This window comes from Buceros rhinoceros, unplaced genomic scaffold (genome assembly GCF_000710305.1).
Source record: "Buceros rhinoceros silvestris isolate BGI_N320 unplaced genomic scaffold, ASM71030v1 scaffold2504, whole genome shotgun sequence".
Classification (NCBI taxonomy): domain Eukaryota; kingdom Metazoa; phylum Chordata; class Aves; order Bucerotiformes; family Bucerotidae; genus Buceros; species Buceros rhinoceros.
The window spans coordinates 138,979-155,127 of NW_010406325.1; the positions used below are offsets into that span (position 1 = coordinate 138,979).

Below are 16,149 nucleotides of genomic sequence, written 5' to 3' on the forward strand. Positions count from 1 at the left end.
GCAGGAAGGACTTAGGGTAGAGGAGAGAATTGAACCCTGTGTGATGCTTGGGTAGGCACTGGGGGTCCTAAACAGCACCTGGAGGAAAGCCCTCCCTCAGGAGAGTGCTGTGGATGTTTCTCTTGCCTGGAGATGGATCAGGAAAGACTCCTCTGTGCTTCCGTGTTAAACTGCTTGGCAACAGGAAATTGAGGTTTTACTATAATGACAGGTTTCATTAGAATATTTGTTCTCCACATAAAATCTTACATTTCTTGAAAAAATTAACTCCTGAAAATGGAATAGTTTGGCTGATGACTGAAAAACTTTAACTGAAAAAAAAATGTGGACTTTCTGCAGAGCAGGCAGACGCACCAAAATCTGCACTAAAAATAACCCTGAAGACTGCCAGGATGCTAAAGTGCCTGCTTATGGTTTCCATGGGGTGGCTAATGCCCTTCTGTGTGTCAGCTAGTGCCAGCCTGCACTCAGTGGTTGATCTTTTGGCTGGGACTTTGAGTGCCTTCGTAAGGCAGGTTTTACTGTTCTCAAGTAATTGCAGCGATCTGTAACGTTGCCTGTTGTCATTTGTAGTACTTCTGTGTCTAAACAGTTCAGAGTAACCAGGACGCAAGTTATCCACACATGTACGTCGTGCATTCTCCGTGTGAGATGGGAACACCAGGTACCCAGCAGCATGTTAATAACAGACTGTTAACCCTGTCTTGTGGTTTTGTAATGCAGATTCAGCTTTGTACTAATACAGGTTTGATTTTTTTCCTACCCTCTGTCTGTCTTCTGAAATGTTTCCCTGCCGGAGGCGGGAGCCATTTCTTCATTTACAATAAATAAATGCCATGGATGTGACACCTGCCCTTTTCTGGGCTCTCACCCAGGGATTAGACTGTGCCCAGGCATCTGAGCTTTTTACATACAATGCACAGCTGTGATATAAAGAGCCTTTTGAAAGGGAGGCTTGGCAGCTTTCCCAGAAGCTAACTGAAGGGTCCGTTTGTGCCTTACCTGTGATTAATTCTCTTCCGTTTGTATTTGCAGTGGAAAAACTTGAGCCCAACACTAACAAAACCCATTTTGTTACCCAGTTCACTCACTCTAACTGTATCTCCAACCTCTGGGGCTTCCCTACCTTTGCAGCTGTTGACTAATATTAATGATGTGTATGTTGGTTAATCATCTAGGAGTGACCCTCTAAAGTGACATTTAATCAGTTTTGAGGCAGCTGGCAAAAGTAAATTATGCTAGAGGACCGTAGCAAAAACATCTAGGCAAGGATGGAGAAGGTTCTAAGAGATGGTGAAGAAAGTCTCATAGAGTTTGAGTACTTAGGGCTGGGAGCGCTGCAAAAAGCCCTCTGTTGCTTCACCCTTTGTCAGCCCTTTCTGGGAAGAGGGGAGCATAAACAGAGGAATAATTCAAGGGCACCCCAGCATATTGTGGAAGGAAGTTCATGGATGAGTCCTCAGTGGGCTTGGGGTATCCTGAGGCTCTGCCCCTGGTGGAACAGCTGCCAGGGACCACATATGAAATGGGTAACTGGAAGCAACACTTATGCTGCTCTGCATTTATCAGAGAGCTGGGTTGTTCCAGCATCCTCAGGAACAGAGAGAGAAAAGATAACCTTTGCCATCATCCCTGTTCCCTGAGCAGCTTGGTTTCTCTGCTTGGGGAGGAGGAGGTGTGTATTAACAGGCAGACACCAAACCCAAAAGAGTAAGTTTGACTTTTCCTGCTTAACATGGTGAGCTTTTGTCTTTGGAGCTTTGTTGTAAAGGAATTAGCCAGAGGGTCCTGGCACACTTAGATTAAATGAGCATTAATGGAGCTGAAGTGGTGAGGGAAAACCCAAAGCACTGCTTGGGATTTCAGAGGCAAAGAGAAGTAGCCTAAACTTGTTACCACTGTAGAGGGCAGGCACATGGAGGTGGTGGGATGTCTATAGCCCAGGAAGGAGAACTCAGCAGTGGGTTTTGAGTAGTCCAGAGAGATGTGGTGTGGGAATGGGGAGTCTAAGAAGAGGCAGCTGAAGCAAAGTGTGGTCAGAGAAAAGCAAAAACAGCCTAACTGCCATATCCAACCCAAGTTTTCCCCTTGAGAGTTTGGAGCATAGCCACCAAGATGACACATATCTTCCGCAGGTACTGGAGAAAACTGGCTATGTATTTTCCAGCTGTGTCCAGTACCTTGTAGGACCACGTCACAGAGTGGCTAGGCTGGGTTGAACTGGGTAAGGTGGAATGGAGCAAGCTGTTCCAGGGTATGTGCCAAAGTCTGGAGGAGCCCTTCCTGAGTACTGCCGCAGACCTTAATCAGACAGACATTCAGGAAAAGATTCCCCTACACTCCCCACCCAGGTTTTCACCTCTTTCCAGATCAATCGACTAGTCCTCTCTGCTCCAGCAACTTGAAAACCTTCAGCTTTGCTTCAAATGAGTTTATGAATTCCCCTCACAGTGCAAGGGCAGTCACCAGGAGTGGGGAATTCCTTTAGATCTCTGCTGAAGAATGCTTTTAAGTCAGGAGACTGCTTGTATCTACAAAGCAAAATTGCTTGCTCACCGACCAAGGCTCTGCTGGAAGCACCATCTCCCTTAGAAGATTCACTGTTGTTCCCTGTTCCCTTTTGCCTATCTGTAAACTACCCCACGGCTAGGTAAATATTTTTATTATATCCTCTGCCAAACTTTCTTCCTCCTCTCACAGTAAAGATGCTGGCTCCCTTTGACCACAAATGAACACCCATGTCTGAAAGAAAGCTGGCCTTACTTCAGATCTCAGCCTTGCATATCCTGGCACAATGTTTTCCAATGTCAAGCTGTAGCAAGAACACAAACTTTGTTTTGCTCCTCCAGTGTTAGTATTGCCGCCTACAGCTGCTGCAGCGAGCTTTTACGGCTGTTCTTTCACTGTCAGCTGGTAGGGTGATAGGGTAAACAGAGAAGAATTATCCAGCTTGGTGCTTAAATGGGATAGGTGTGGTAACTAGTGCAGCTTCTGAGCTTCCCAGTGTGGGCACTGTGCGACGGGGAAGGTTGAATAGGCTGGACATGTCCTTCTGTCTGCCAGAGTGATGCTGCAGACAGATGGCTGTGAACTTCTGCAGTTGTTCCCAGTTACTTCACAGGCAGCCCAGCTCAGCCTGCTCCAAGAACGGGATTTGGCTCAAAAGAGCCTATTTTCTCCCCAGCCATCCAGCTGCAAACAAAGCATCTCTTTTCTCTCTCCTCTTTGCTGCCTCTTTCTGCATGGTTTATTGGTAAAAGCTAGCAGAGGCTCTGTGGGCAGCAGATCCAGGGCCTCAGCCTTGTGAGCTTGGCTGCATGAGGGGTGGTGTGGGAAGTGGGCTTGCCCCCTCCCCGTGTCTCAAGGAGAAAACTTGCTGTTTGTTAGCGACAACTCTAAATGAGCTTTCCAGCTGAGCACATTTTTTGGCCTTTTGGTGGCATGTGAGTATTTAATGTTATTGACAGAAGCCAAAGGTTTCCAACCTCGGCTCTGCCAAATGAGATCAGGGTCCTGCATTGGAGGTCTGAAGCTCTGCAGTGCATTGAGCCACTGTCTGATGGCCCTGCTTTCTTTGATGTGCAGATCCTGAGGTTTCCCTTTATCTCATCTCTTTTGTGTCTCAGGTGTTTTAAGCATCTCTCATGTGAATGTCTCGCATCTTGAGTTAGAGCTTAGTTTACACCAGGTTTTTCACAGCCTTTTGGGCAGGCAGTGGTGAGGTGGCTTTATAATGGGCTTGTATCAGCACACCGCAGGGTTCAATCCCTGTTGGTGACCCAGAGAGCTGGCAGCGCCTCGCCTGTGTACACAGGCTTCCGTGGAGTAGTCTGTATGTGTGACCTGCTCATCGCAGTGGGAGTTAAGAGGTCCTCTTCTCCCACCTGCATGACTGAGTTTGGCCTGTTCTTCCCTGATCTCAGTGCACCTGGAATTCCCAGTGCCGTGGCTTGAACTGGTGAGTGACACCTCTGGTTCATAACGAGGCCCTGAGAGGTCAATACCCATTTTTTCCATCAGCACATTCCCACAGGTACCCCAGTAGGAGGAGATGGGTTGTCTTTATTGACGTATATGTGTATTTTTAAAAAGCTGTTGCCCGGGCACAGCTGCAGCTGGGACTGTTGAGTTCAGAGACCCACTAAAACCTCAGTGGCATAGACAGGACTTGTGCACCCCAGCAGATTCGAGAGGATGCTGCTGGTAGCTCTCCTTTTTAGTGCAGTTACTCTGCTTTTATTCACTGCAGGTAAAGGTGAGCATTGCTCTTCCAATTACGCCTCTCCTCTCCAGAAGCTTCCCTCCGCTCTGAACCATGGAACTATCCCCATCCTCTGTTATATTTACAAACTTCTTAGTATCTGCTGGATCCAACTGGGAGCTGCCCTGCTGGTAATCAGCATCCCTCCAGACGCACTCCTCCCTGGCTGACTCAGTCGGCCATGGCGCTTCAGCACAGCCCTTCCGAGCAGAGAAGCAATTGCTCTTTCTGCCCTGTCTTTCTAGAGCTCTCCCCCCAGCCCTCCCGGTAGCTGAGTCACTTCCTTCTTTAAATCTGGCTTTAAATCTCCCTTTTCTCTTTGCCCTGTGATTCACTCTCTTTGTGAAGAGCTTTGCTGGAAGAGAGATGTTCTCCATGCGAGACGTGTGAGACATCCACCTTGTCTCAGAGCCACAGCAGTGAGCCCCTCTCTGAGGGCTGGTCCCTGCACTGTGCTAAGTGGTGTCTCTTAGTATCAGTATTTCTCTTATCTTAGCATTTCTTTTAGTGCTACATCTGACGTAGTAATGGGAGCCAACTCCTGCCTGCAGGCAAGCCGTGTAATTTCCTTTGACATCAGTGTGAGGGCACAGCTCTATCCTTTCCCACTGCATTTGATTAGATGCAGTAAGGGAGTCATTAGAGGATCTTTGCCACTCCTCCTTGTCCCTCATGGGATTTAAGGAGCTCCGCTGTTAGAACTGAGCTGAAATGTCCTCAGAGAAAGGAAAGCTTCAATTTCTGCTCTACAAGCCTGGAGATATTTTTAGTATAACATCTACACTCTTCAAATTTTTATGTTATTTTTCTCCCTTACCTACTTATTTCCTTGACCTTGGGCCCTCTCATATCTAAATGCCTTGTCTTTTCACAGTTTCCTGGTGTGGAAGGGACTCTCTTACCAAAGGGTAGTTAAAAGATGTTGTCATGAAGTAGCAATGTGGCACCATCGAACTTGCTAGACCTGCTCCAGTTACCAGCGAAGAGTGGGATAAAATTTACAAAAGCTTTTAAATCCTGCTTTTGGCTGTGACTTAGGTGGATAAGCTCTAAATCCTTCTCACTGTTCTTGCATCTTAGGCACAGGAATACTCAAGTTGCATAGGTGCTTAGGCAAGTGTGCATCCAGAGTGTGCAGAAGTGGGTATAGCCAAGGACCAGCCCTGGTTCTGTGAAGGTCTCGCGTTCTGTTCTGTTCTCGGAACAGTGGTGCTCAGCTGTGTAAATCACATTAATGAAACGTTTGGGGTTGAATGAGGAAATTCAATGGCAGACTGTGATGCTTCAGTCGCTCTCTAAGGGAGAGTCAGTTTGTGAGACTGTTGCACTTAGAAATGCATGCAGGCCATGCGGCTATATTTGTTCGTAGCTCTGATTTTCTAAAATGTGACTGATGACCATTTCCTACAGAGTGACAAAAAGTCATTTTCCAGTACAGTAAGTTGGCAAATTAAAGGAAATTGCTGTTATAAAAAAGAGCTTTGTTTCTATGGAGGGGACAGGGGCTATGGAGTTTGTTGGAAAAAGAAGACCTCTGGTCCAAGGAGGGGACTTCTCATTTTAACTGATTCCTATAGGAGATACAGCAATCAAGTAAATGAGAATTGCAGTTCCTAACAAATCCAGATAATCCTAGGCTCTGATTTTTAGTAAAGCTTCAGCAATCATATTCTTCAGCTTCAAACCAGGTGACTCTTGAGAACAATGCAACATCTCCTTTGCATACTGATCTTACCTTGCATACTAAGCTTACATTGCAAATATTTGTTTTCTTTTGCTTAGAACGAAGTGATCAGCCAGCAGCTCTCTGTCATTTTCACTCATTGCTATGGACCCTACCCTATTCCAAAGCTTGTTGAAATTAAGCGCAAGCAGACCTCTCGCCTAGGTAAGCTATGACTTGAAGATACTTGGTTCTCCAAGGAGAGCTGTGTGAAGTCTGTGTCACCTGGCAGGTGCTTGGTGGGGCACAAGTCAGAGAAAAACCTGAATTTGAAAAGCAGAACTAGAAAAACGAAGGGCCCCAAAGTCAGTCTGACCTGAAATTCCCACTGAAATTAGGAGTGTCATCAGGTGTATTAGAGTGGGACCACAAATCTGCCAGGATTTGTCTGTATTGCTCATTAGGCTGGGATCCAGCCTGCAACCATCCACATCTCAAACCGCTGTGGCTGGCTGCTGGTGATGCCTCAAACGCGCTTCCCTCCCAGCGGTGCTGACAGAGCTTGGGTTGTTTTAATGTGACCAGGAGAAGACCCAAGTGATTTTCCAGGACCCTCTTCCCCTTGTCACAAAGACTTCCCTGCACAGGGAGACCGGTGTAATAGGATATAAATGAGTGTGGGGCCTTACAGCATCTGTTCAGCTGCAGTTTGCTTTGGGTAGCAGAGCTGGGGGGCTGTGCCAGCTCTGCACGATGAAGACAACTGGCTGTCAACTCAGCAAAGATCATCACAGACTTGAAAGCTTTGCGTTCCCTTTGTCTGAACTTCATGTGCCTGTCTGGGGGACTTCTGTCTCAGGCTGTCCAAAATAGCTTTATGGTCTTTATGCATTAAAACCAATATCCTTTTACACTATTGTCATCTTTTGTTAAAACAGGAAAATACTCTGTACATTCATGACCTCTTCCAAACTAAAGTTATTGGCTTTTTTTTTTTCTTCTTTTTGTGATTCTAGATCCCCACTTTCTTAACAACAAAGAGATGTCAGATGTTACATTTCTGGTGGAAGGAAGACCATTTTATGCACATAGAGTGTTGCTATTTACTGCATCACCAAGGTAAAATATGGAGACATGTTTGGTTTTTAACAAGAATGGAATTTGATTATTTGATCTTGTATTTTGCCTTTTTGGGGGGGCTGCTGTTAAGATTCTTTGAGGGCTAGTGGCCCAATCTTCAAGTTTTCCCTAGCAGAACATCTCAACAGCTTGTTTCTGGTTGATCTGCAGGATGTTTAACAAGTGCTCCCATCACTAGATTCCCACCCAGTAGATGATCCATGCTTCTGGTCATGCATCTGCCTTCATTCCACTGAGGCACATTTGCATGGAGCTCGTTGCTGCATCCAGCTCTTAGTCATAGAGAAGCCTTAGTATTTTGATTCTTAATAGTCATTTATCCTTGAGTAGCTAAATCTTCCTGCCTTGCATCGGTGTGGACAATCTCCTGGAAAAACAAGCTACTATCAAACAATTAATCGACGACATAAAATCAAATAACTACAAAGTGTGTCATACTGTATCCAAAGACAATATTTATAGTCTGATCTCTCAGATCCCTTATAGTCTGATCCTGCTCAGAAGGCTGGACATGGGTTACTCAGCTGTACCCAAGCTTAAAGTTGCTCACAAACCTTATTTAAATGGAGCTTTATAATTAAAGGTGTGCTTTTAAGCAAATTTAGCTGGTCCTCCATAAGAGCTTATTTCAAGATGTGGCAAGGACAAGGCACTGAGTTTGGGTAGTTTGAGCAGTGAGGGAATTGATGCTAGATGTGCTGCCAACCCACAGAACGGAGTAAAGAGATTTGCGTAAAACAACTGCACTATCTGGCCCTGCCTTCAATTAAGAAGTGGGCATTTTGATTCAGAGCTTGGAAGAGGTACAAACACATTCCAAACTTGAGCTTTAAACCTGCTGAATAGTGTCCATAATGGAGTTTGACACTACTAAAAGCAAATCAATTGTTACCCATATTTTAATTAACAAGATGCAGTCATGATATGGAAGAGGTTACCATCCAGCAAATGCTGGTCTTGATAGATAAGCCAAGCTTTGTACTCCTGCTAGAAGGTCAGATGAATTATCAAAAAGGAGAAGTACATGGTTTCTGACAGCGCATATCCCATCTTTGCCTTCTGATCAGATGGGAATATCTGGTTTTGAAAAATAGATTGCTACGTATCTACATGTCTCACATAAATTATTAACTTAAAATGTGTTTTTTTCCTGAAACTTCTGTCCGAATTTCAGGTTTTGATAATCAGAGAACAGCAACCTAACCAGCTTTCTCTCCCGCCTCTTTTTATACAATTGTATTGAGTCTGCATAGAAGCACGAAAAGTCTTCGTGTTGTTGTTTTAATATTCTGTTTCAAGTGGTTTTTTTAAAGCAGTATAATGGTCATAGACACACAGAAAGTGTGAAAGTGTGCAGTTTTTAAATGTTGCAAGCCTTCCTAAAAGATGATATTGCTGCCAAGAAAAAAAAAGGAAAAAAATGTTTGGTTTTGTAATATGCATCATTACAAAATGGGAATGTCCTGTGTACGCTTCATTCTGTTGTGATATTATATGTATTTTTCCAAAATTTCAAATTGAAAACTTCTAAAAGAGAGGCTTCTTGCTTTTGGTTTGAACTTTATTTTATGTCAGTGTCTAAATCTTGATGCTTTTCGGTGACAATTCCATTCACTTCAGTGTATTATTTTTGCAAGAGCTGATGCTGTCCTTCCACATTGCCGAACTTTTTCATAGAGATAATTGGGCTGGTATTTCAATCTCGCTCCTTTTTATTTAGGTTTAAAGCATTGCTGTCTAGCAAGCCCTCATCTGATAGTACTTGTATTGAGATCAACTATGTGAAGTACCCCATCTTTCAGGTAAAGTCAGTTCTCACGTTGAATTTGAATGGAACATGTAACAGGAACATCCTACATGCCCTGTCCAAATTAGAACATATGTATTTGATAAACACGTAGCTCAGAGTAGTGCTTTCATGAGCACAGCCTTCATCCCCATTCATACCCTAAGCTGCAGAGTGCTACTGACTGCAGATGTGTCGCCCGACCAGATACAATAGCATGCTTTTCACTTATATGGGCTGTGCAGACAAAGCAGTGCATGTCAAGGTAACACACTTGATTTTTCCTCTTTTGGGCTCTTTCTGTATTTAGTGGACAGGCTTGGAAGAAACAGAGTTCATTCTCTTCCTTAGCAGTATTTTTCAGTCAGTTTTTTTGCCATGAAAATACAGAGCTTGCTTTCTGTATCTGCAGCCTATACATGTATACGCTTCCCTTTGGTTGAGCAGAGCTCAGGCAGTTCTGTGTATCGACTGATACCGCTGCAGATAATTCCCAGCTGCCTGCAACAACTTCAGGCTTGCTGGAAGCTCACTGCAGAGGGATCTTAACTTTGCGTCTTACAGTGCAACGCCTCCCCCGCTCTTTCTCATCATCCATGCCTGCCCACGCAGAGCTGGGTGGAGGGGGGGCTGCCATTGCTAGAGAAGGAATAAAGGAATAACCGTCATATATACTATATTTTCATTAATTAATCAGCTTCCCGCGAACAGTTTGATGCTCACCAGAAAGTCCAGGCAATGTGGTTGGTGAGGGTTGAGACGTTAGACTACATGTGAGAAGGAAACACTGAACTGTGCAGAGAGAATAACCAAATGTATCAGGAGGTTTAGGCCACTTTTATCTACAAATCCTTGGTGATGTTGGAGAGCCTTGGGTATTGCCTGCAATCTCTACATCCCCCTTTGTTCCCTGATGTCTTGGATTGCTTGTTACAAACACTCCCTTTGTTTTATTACAGCTGGTTATGCAGTATCTTTATTATGGAGGTGCAGAGTCACTCCTGATTAAAAATAATGAAATTATGGAGGTAAGAGACATTTCTCTTAATTGCAGTGGGAGCAATGCTAAGCAATCTGTGTACCGTTCACCTAAGGCACGTGGCCATTGGGCAGGACATGAGTAATCCTGTAAAAGCCAGCAGTGCTTCACCCGGAGTTCCCAGGCCGTCTGCAGCCCTGCGGGAGACACTCAGTCTGCTTTTCTGCTGGTCACCCATTATGGTAACTTCTGCCGGTGTTGCCAGAGGTTGACTGTCAGAGAAGAAAGAGCAGAAAAAATATGATCATCAAGCCAAAAAAGAGTATCTGAAATGAAAAATGCCTAGTTAGATGCTTTGAAAGACTCTTTCTTGAAAGCGCAAAGCTGGTGTTACCAAAATCTGTAAGCAGCTTCCAGCAGCGTAGTATACCATCCTCTCTCAGCCCGGTAGGTGAGGTGTTCTGCTCCAGCTGGGCTGGTCAGCTTCTCTCTGCCACACTCTTACTTTTGGTTTATTAGCTCAGGCTTACATGTCCAGACCTATCTCAGCAGCATAAAAGCATCCACTCTGGTTCCTTACTTGGGAGAATTCTTGGGCTTGTACCTGGCTTTAATCACAGGAGAAATCCCACTGGAGTCACAGTTCAGTTCAGTCTCAAGCATGAGACTGACAAGTTTTCTGAATAAAACTTAAGCCGCTCCCTGAGATACAGAGAATTCTTTGCCCCTTTCTCACAGCATGTAAAACATCCAGTGTTGTTGAGCCCGTTTGTGAAAGCTAAACCAAGCCAACTGGAGCTGACCGAGCCTTCGGTGTAGCCACACATCTATAACCTGTATGGATATAAAGTCACCCTCTTCCCAATACTGTGTGCTGTCATTGCCAGCTATTTTCAGTCTAACTGAAAATGCCACTAAATAGAACTGAGAGATATTTGAGCAAATTCTTGATAGTCATTCAGAGAGTTTTCCCATTTACAGTCAGCAGATTATGGCAGCCAAGAAGAATATAGGACAGTAAATACTAAAATCAGAGCTCATTAAACAGCTGGCAGTCATCACTGTACAGATCGTAGTCTGCCACCATGATGTTTTATTGTTGCCTACAGTCGGTCTGTACCTGTGACACTGCTGTCTGGGGCATCCATGCAAGGCTTGGCTTTTACTAAAGTACTGCTAACTGGAAGTTAGGAGTGACGACTCTTTGGGCTGCGAGTGGTCAGGGTGAACCAATTCTGATGGGTTCAGGGTCATCTGTACCAACCCTGCTGGCAGCCAGAGCGTGGAACTGGTCAGGATTGAAATTATCCCTCTCCAGGGAGTTAAAAAACAGTGATGGGTTTTTAACTAAGCATACTCAGATTGACTTTCTGAGCTTTGTAGGAAAAGGTCACTGATTGTGTTTCACTCAAGATTTTGAAAGAAGCTCCTGAATTTCTAACCCTTACTGAAGTAAGGAGTCTTAGACCAGGCAGTGCAGCGGCTTTATAGAGGTGCGTCTGTTATCGCCTAGGCTGTTAAAAAGCTTGTGCTGTGGTTCAGCTGGCTGCTTGCTCTACTTTTGTGACATCTCAAAACTTCTGAGACTCAAGAATATATGACTGATTGATTGATCTGTTGATAACAGATCTGGCTATGGTTCCTCACAGTTTAAAGTAATTACAAACCAGCACGTGACTGCTTGAGCCACAGAGGCAGCTGGAATGGGATTTGGCTTTATCTTTCAAAACTGCATTTAGCAACTTGCCTTATTACAAATACGATAACAAGAAGCACCAGAAATACTCCACAGAAATCATTGCTGCAATTCATAATTGGGGCCAGCTGGCTGCTATCACATCAGCACTGCAGATTTCCAGCACTTGGATTTATTTATGGGATTAGAGCAGACCTTGAGCGGACTGCATAGGGGAAGTCAGAAAAATGTCATGGAACTTTCAGGAGTTTGTTCCCTGGTGCTCCTACCTAGTGGCATGAGAGCTCTTTTGGGATTCGCAGGATAGCTTTTTGACATGCAGTCTTAGATGATAAATGCCTAAACACTTGAACAGCTTGGCCTAAGAGACCTGTCTGGGTTAGAGCAAGGTGTCAGGCAATGAAGAACCCCAGCCTGCTTCCTCTGCCAGAGCAGAGAGACAGAGGCAATGTCCTACCATGGAAAGGCAGAATATGAAATTCCTTTTCCCTGCTGTAGAAGGACAAAAAGCGGGCAAAAGGGGAAATCTTAACACTACTGAAATCAGTTGGAAAACTCAAAACTTAAGCCATTTTCACCCCACAGGCTTCAGGTCATTCCCATAGTGTACAGTGGCGTGCAGAGATACTGAGGCAGTGCCAGTCCAGGAAGTATAGCTGTAGGGTGGATACAGGTACAAAGTGGGAGGTCAGCTTGAGTCCTGATGACAGGAGAGCCATTGTGGTGCAGTGATACAGGCACATGACACCAACATGAGTGTTAATTAGACAGCGCCTCACACCAAGCTGGTTCCCACCTCTGCATTGTATCCTGCTGTGCACCCTCTCCTTGCAGTAATGCGGAGCCAGGCAGTGTTTCGGTGCCTGTGGCCTAGACATGACTTACTGCTGCTCACAAGCTAGATCAAGGAGCCTACGGAGATCTGACTTCATTTCCTTGAGCCTGCTGGTGTGACAGATGTGAGGTTTATTGCCTCTGTAGATTTTTAAGACTGCCCAGGGTGGTCATCATCATCTGGTTTGAATTCCTCTATACTTTTGGTTCTGGCCCTTCTGATGACATCTCCACATCCAGTCCAGGTGAGCTATTTCAGCCAGAGCTTGGTAAACAGTTGAAACAGAACCTATTTTTCCTGGAATGTAATTGGAGACCCCTCCTTGCAGAGTCATGTTTGCAAAGTGACCAAAGACTCTCCAAGCTGCCATTTACTTTTTCTCTCTCACATGCCACCCCCCACCACCCCATTCCAAAGTCAGCCTGTAGATCTGAGCAGCCCATAGTGACCTCTCCATGTACAGTTTTCCACAGTATGATCTCAAGGGGACTGCAAAGGGTTGAAGCAAACAAGCAACCTTCTCATTGTGACTGTTTGTCAATACTTTCATGCTAAAGCAGAGGCAGAGACAAAAATACAACGAAACAGTAAAGAAGCAAGCTCCAATTCTGTATTGTCAGCAGTTTGACTATTTTTTCCTTGCCTTTTTTTTTTTAGCTTCTCTCTGCTGCTAAATTTTTCCAGCTTGAAGCTTTACAACGACACTGTGAGATCATTTGCGCAAAAAGTATTAATACAGAAAACTGCGTGGATATTTATAATCATGCCAAGGTAAAAATAACCACATATGCTTTCATGTTATGTGTCTGTCATCATACTTGTGGGTCAGTTTTATTCTAAGTAGTGATAATTCGTTATTTATTTAATAGTTGCCGTTTACTGGGACTGAGTGACTAATAGGTACCTAGTACAGAGACAGCCCTAAATCTTGTAGTGTCAGAGCATCTGTGGGAACCGCTCACCCCCTTCTCTAAGTGCTTCAAACTCAATTTGAGCGTACCACTGTGTGGCTGACCTATCCCTTATGGCAACCCAGACTACTGAGTTACTCAACAACAATCACCTCACCGAATAAGACACCTCTCTTTCACCTCCCAAGCTGTATTCTCCCACTACAATTTGCTGTTTCGTCCTGCTTGAAGCCCACTGGGGTGATACACTCAATGCTGGTGACAGTTTGTCAGTATATAAAAATGCACATTGTCAAAGTGCAGCGTCTCTGAGCCATGCAGGGATGGTAATGAGAATTTTGTCTTGGAGAGGAGAGATTCACAGCTTCTTACTGGAATCAAATTATTTACTTAGCTTGTGAGGGGGCCTAAATCATTAGGCATGAAAGCATGGCATTTTTTGACCTAGAAAACCTATTTTCGCTCATTGTTGGAGGTGGTTGCCACATCGATTAGTTTCAGTTTTTCTCCTCTTCTTGTGTGCTTAGTAGTTAGACTTTCAGTTGGAAGATGGAAATGATACAGAAATAGTTGCGATGAAATATTTTTAAATCATTTCTTAAATTATTTTTCTATAACTTACATGGTTTATACAGAAGATAAAATGGTGCAGCATGACATAGAGGTTTGACTGAACGGAGTAATCCTGCAGATTTCTCCAAACCCCTGCAGATCTGACCCCTGCTCCCATCATCGGGTAATTCCTACAGAGAATAGTAACCTTAGGTCTTGATGTACAGATAATGCACAATCTGTGTTTTAAATAGCATGAAGTTCCACCTATAAAATGAATAAGAAGTTACGTGTATCTGCAGGTCCGTTTATTGTAATAGGAAGAAAAAATCAGCACTGCAGGAATCATTTGAAAAATACTTATCTTCCAGCTCATGTGGGAACTTCTTGATTTATATTACTGTTACTAAGAGTAAAATGAATAGGTTTGGTTTAAAATGACATGTTTTCTTTGAATTGTGAAATGTGGCTGCTGTTTGCAACCTAACTGAAGAAAGTTCTTACACGGAGCTTTAGACCTGTCTGAGGAACTTCTACACTGCTGATGCTGGGACTGAACAAACCCAGTGGCTAAATCCAGCTGCTTGTTTGCCTGTAGGGCCCCAGGCTGCAAGTTTTTTGTTCCTGCATCTCTCAGTGGAGGCAGTGGAAATGGTGTTCTTGAGAGGCTTCTACAGCCGGATCATGTCAGCACTGACATGGGTAGTGCATTGCAGAGATGGCCAAGCTAGCTGTGAATGGAATCTTGACCTCTGGAATTAGTTAAGCCACATCACCCTAGAACTCTGCTAATTTTCCCCGCTTCCAGTAAATTACCAGGGCTAAGCTTTATACTGCTATAGCTAGAAGATTTCCAGGACCTGAACTCACACATTTAAAGCTAGTTCAGGCACCTCTCTATTACACTGTCTGCAAAGCACAGAAAATCCTCTGTCTTTATGCTCCCGGCCTGTGTGATGTGCAGGTGATTAATCTGAGCACAGATCATTCTGCCCAGAGTGCTCCTATCACACGGTAGCTTCATTTGTTTGTTATGTGAATACAAGATAATGGTATGTGGTGGAAGAGGCCAGATGGTCCCGATGAGCCAGGGGAGCTCACAAGCAGTTCAAGCACAGCTTGCCATCTGCCTTTCCATGTTGCTCTCTGAGGTGTGGAAGGAGCTCGTGTTAGACCACAGTGAGGATGGGAATAAGGTGAGCAGGCTCTGAAGGCAGGCACCAGCACATCAGCCAGGAGTAAGTTCTGAGTAACTTCCTCCTGTTGTAGGTGCCATTTCTAGTCTTTGCTGCTTTGCAATCTCAGCTGCACCTGCAGACCTGCCTTTCCAGATGGCGATGTGTGAGCAGGTTGTCCCAGAGACACATGGAGCACGGTCTTTGTCATCATGAGAGAAAGATATGATTTGGTGGAAGCATAGCGTGAAGCGAGTAGAGATATGTAAATTTATCTGCAGATGGCGATGTGTGAGCAGGTTGTCCCAGAGACACATGGAGCACGGTCTTTGTCATCATGAGAGAAAGATATGATTTGGTGGAAGCATAGCGTGAAGCGAGTAGAGATATGTAAATTTATCTGTGGCGGGGGTCTAGGTTGTAGAACAGTGTTTAGCATGGTAGTGAGCTACGTAAAAGGAGCTCTAGGAACAAGAAATTGAGATCCTGGGTTAAAGAGATGAAGTACTAGTAGAAAGGTGAGACACTGTGGATTTCATCACATTTACAATTTAAAAAGCTGAATTGAGAGTATTGAAATGATCTGTGGCAGAAACCTGTGGGCTTTCCATTCTTAAAATTGCAACATAGAATTGTAGAATCATGGAATACCAGGCTGGAAGGGTCCTCAAGGATCATCTGGTCCAACCTTTCTTAGCAAAAGTCTGTTCTAGACAAGATGGCCCAGCACCCTGTCCAGCTGAATCTCAAAAGTGTCTAATGTTGGGGAAGCTATCACTTCCCTGGGGAGATTCCACTGGCTCGTTGTTCTCATTGTGAAAAATCTGGTCCATCCTTTCTTAGCAAAAGTCTGTTCTAGACAAGATGGCCCAGCACCCTGTCCAGCTGAATCTCAAAAGTGTCTAATGTTGGGGAAGCTATCACTTCCCTGGGGAGATTCCACTGGCTCGTTGTTCTCATTGTGAAAAATTTTCCTCTTGCTTTCTTAGCAAAAGTCTGTTCTAGACAAGATGGCCCAGCACCCTGTCCAGCTGAATCTCAAAAGTGTCTAATGTTGGGGAAGCTATCACTTCCCTGGGGAGATTCCACTGGCTCGTTGTTCTCATTGTGAAAAATTTTCCTCTTGTGTCCCATCAGAATCTTCCCCGGGG

General features: G+C 44.5%; 1 protein-coding gene across 1 annotated transcript in view; it reads left to right on the forward strand.

The window, feature by feature from the left end:
• Positions 1-16,149, forward strand: part of BTBD11 (BTB (POZ) domain containing 11) — a gene marked incomplete at its 5' end in the record, with an annotated part of 73,986 nt that overhangs the window by 55,597 nt on the left and 2,240 nt on the right. The window contains 5 exons of the mRNA XM_010134026.1: positions 6,044-6,149; positions 6,941-7,043; positions 8,785-8,866; positions 9,810-9,878; positions 13,018-13,131. Coding sequence (XP_010132328.1) covers positions 6,044-6,149; positions 6,941-7,043; positions 8,785-8,866; positions 9,810-9,878; positions 13,018-13,131 — 474 coding nt within the window. The remainder of the gene's footprint in view (positions 1-6,043; positions 6,150-6,940; positions 7,044-8,784; positions 8,867-9,809; positions 9,879-13,017; positions 13,132-16,149) is intronic.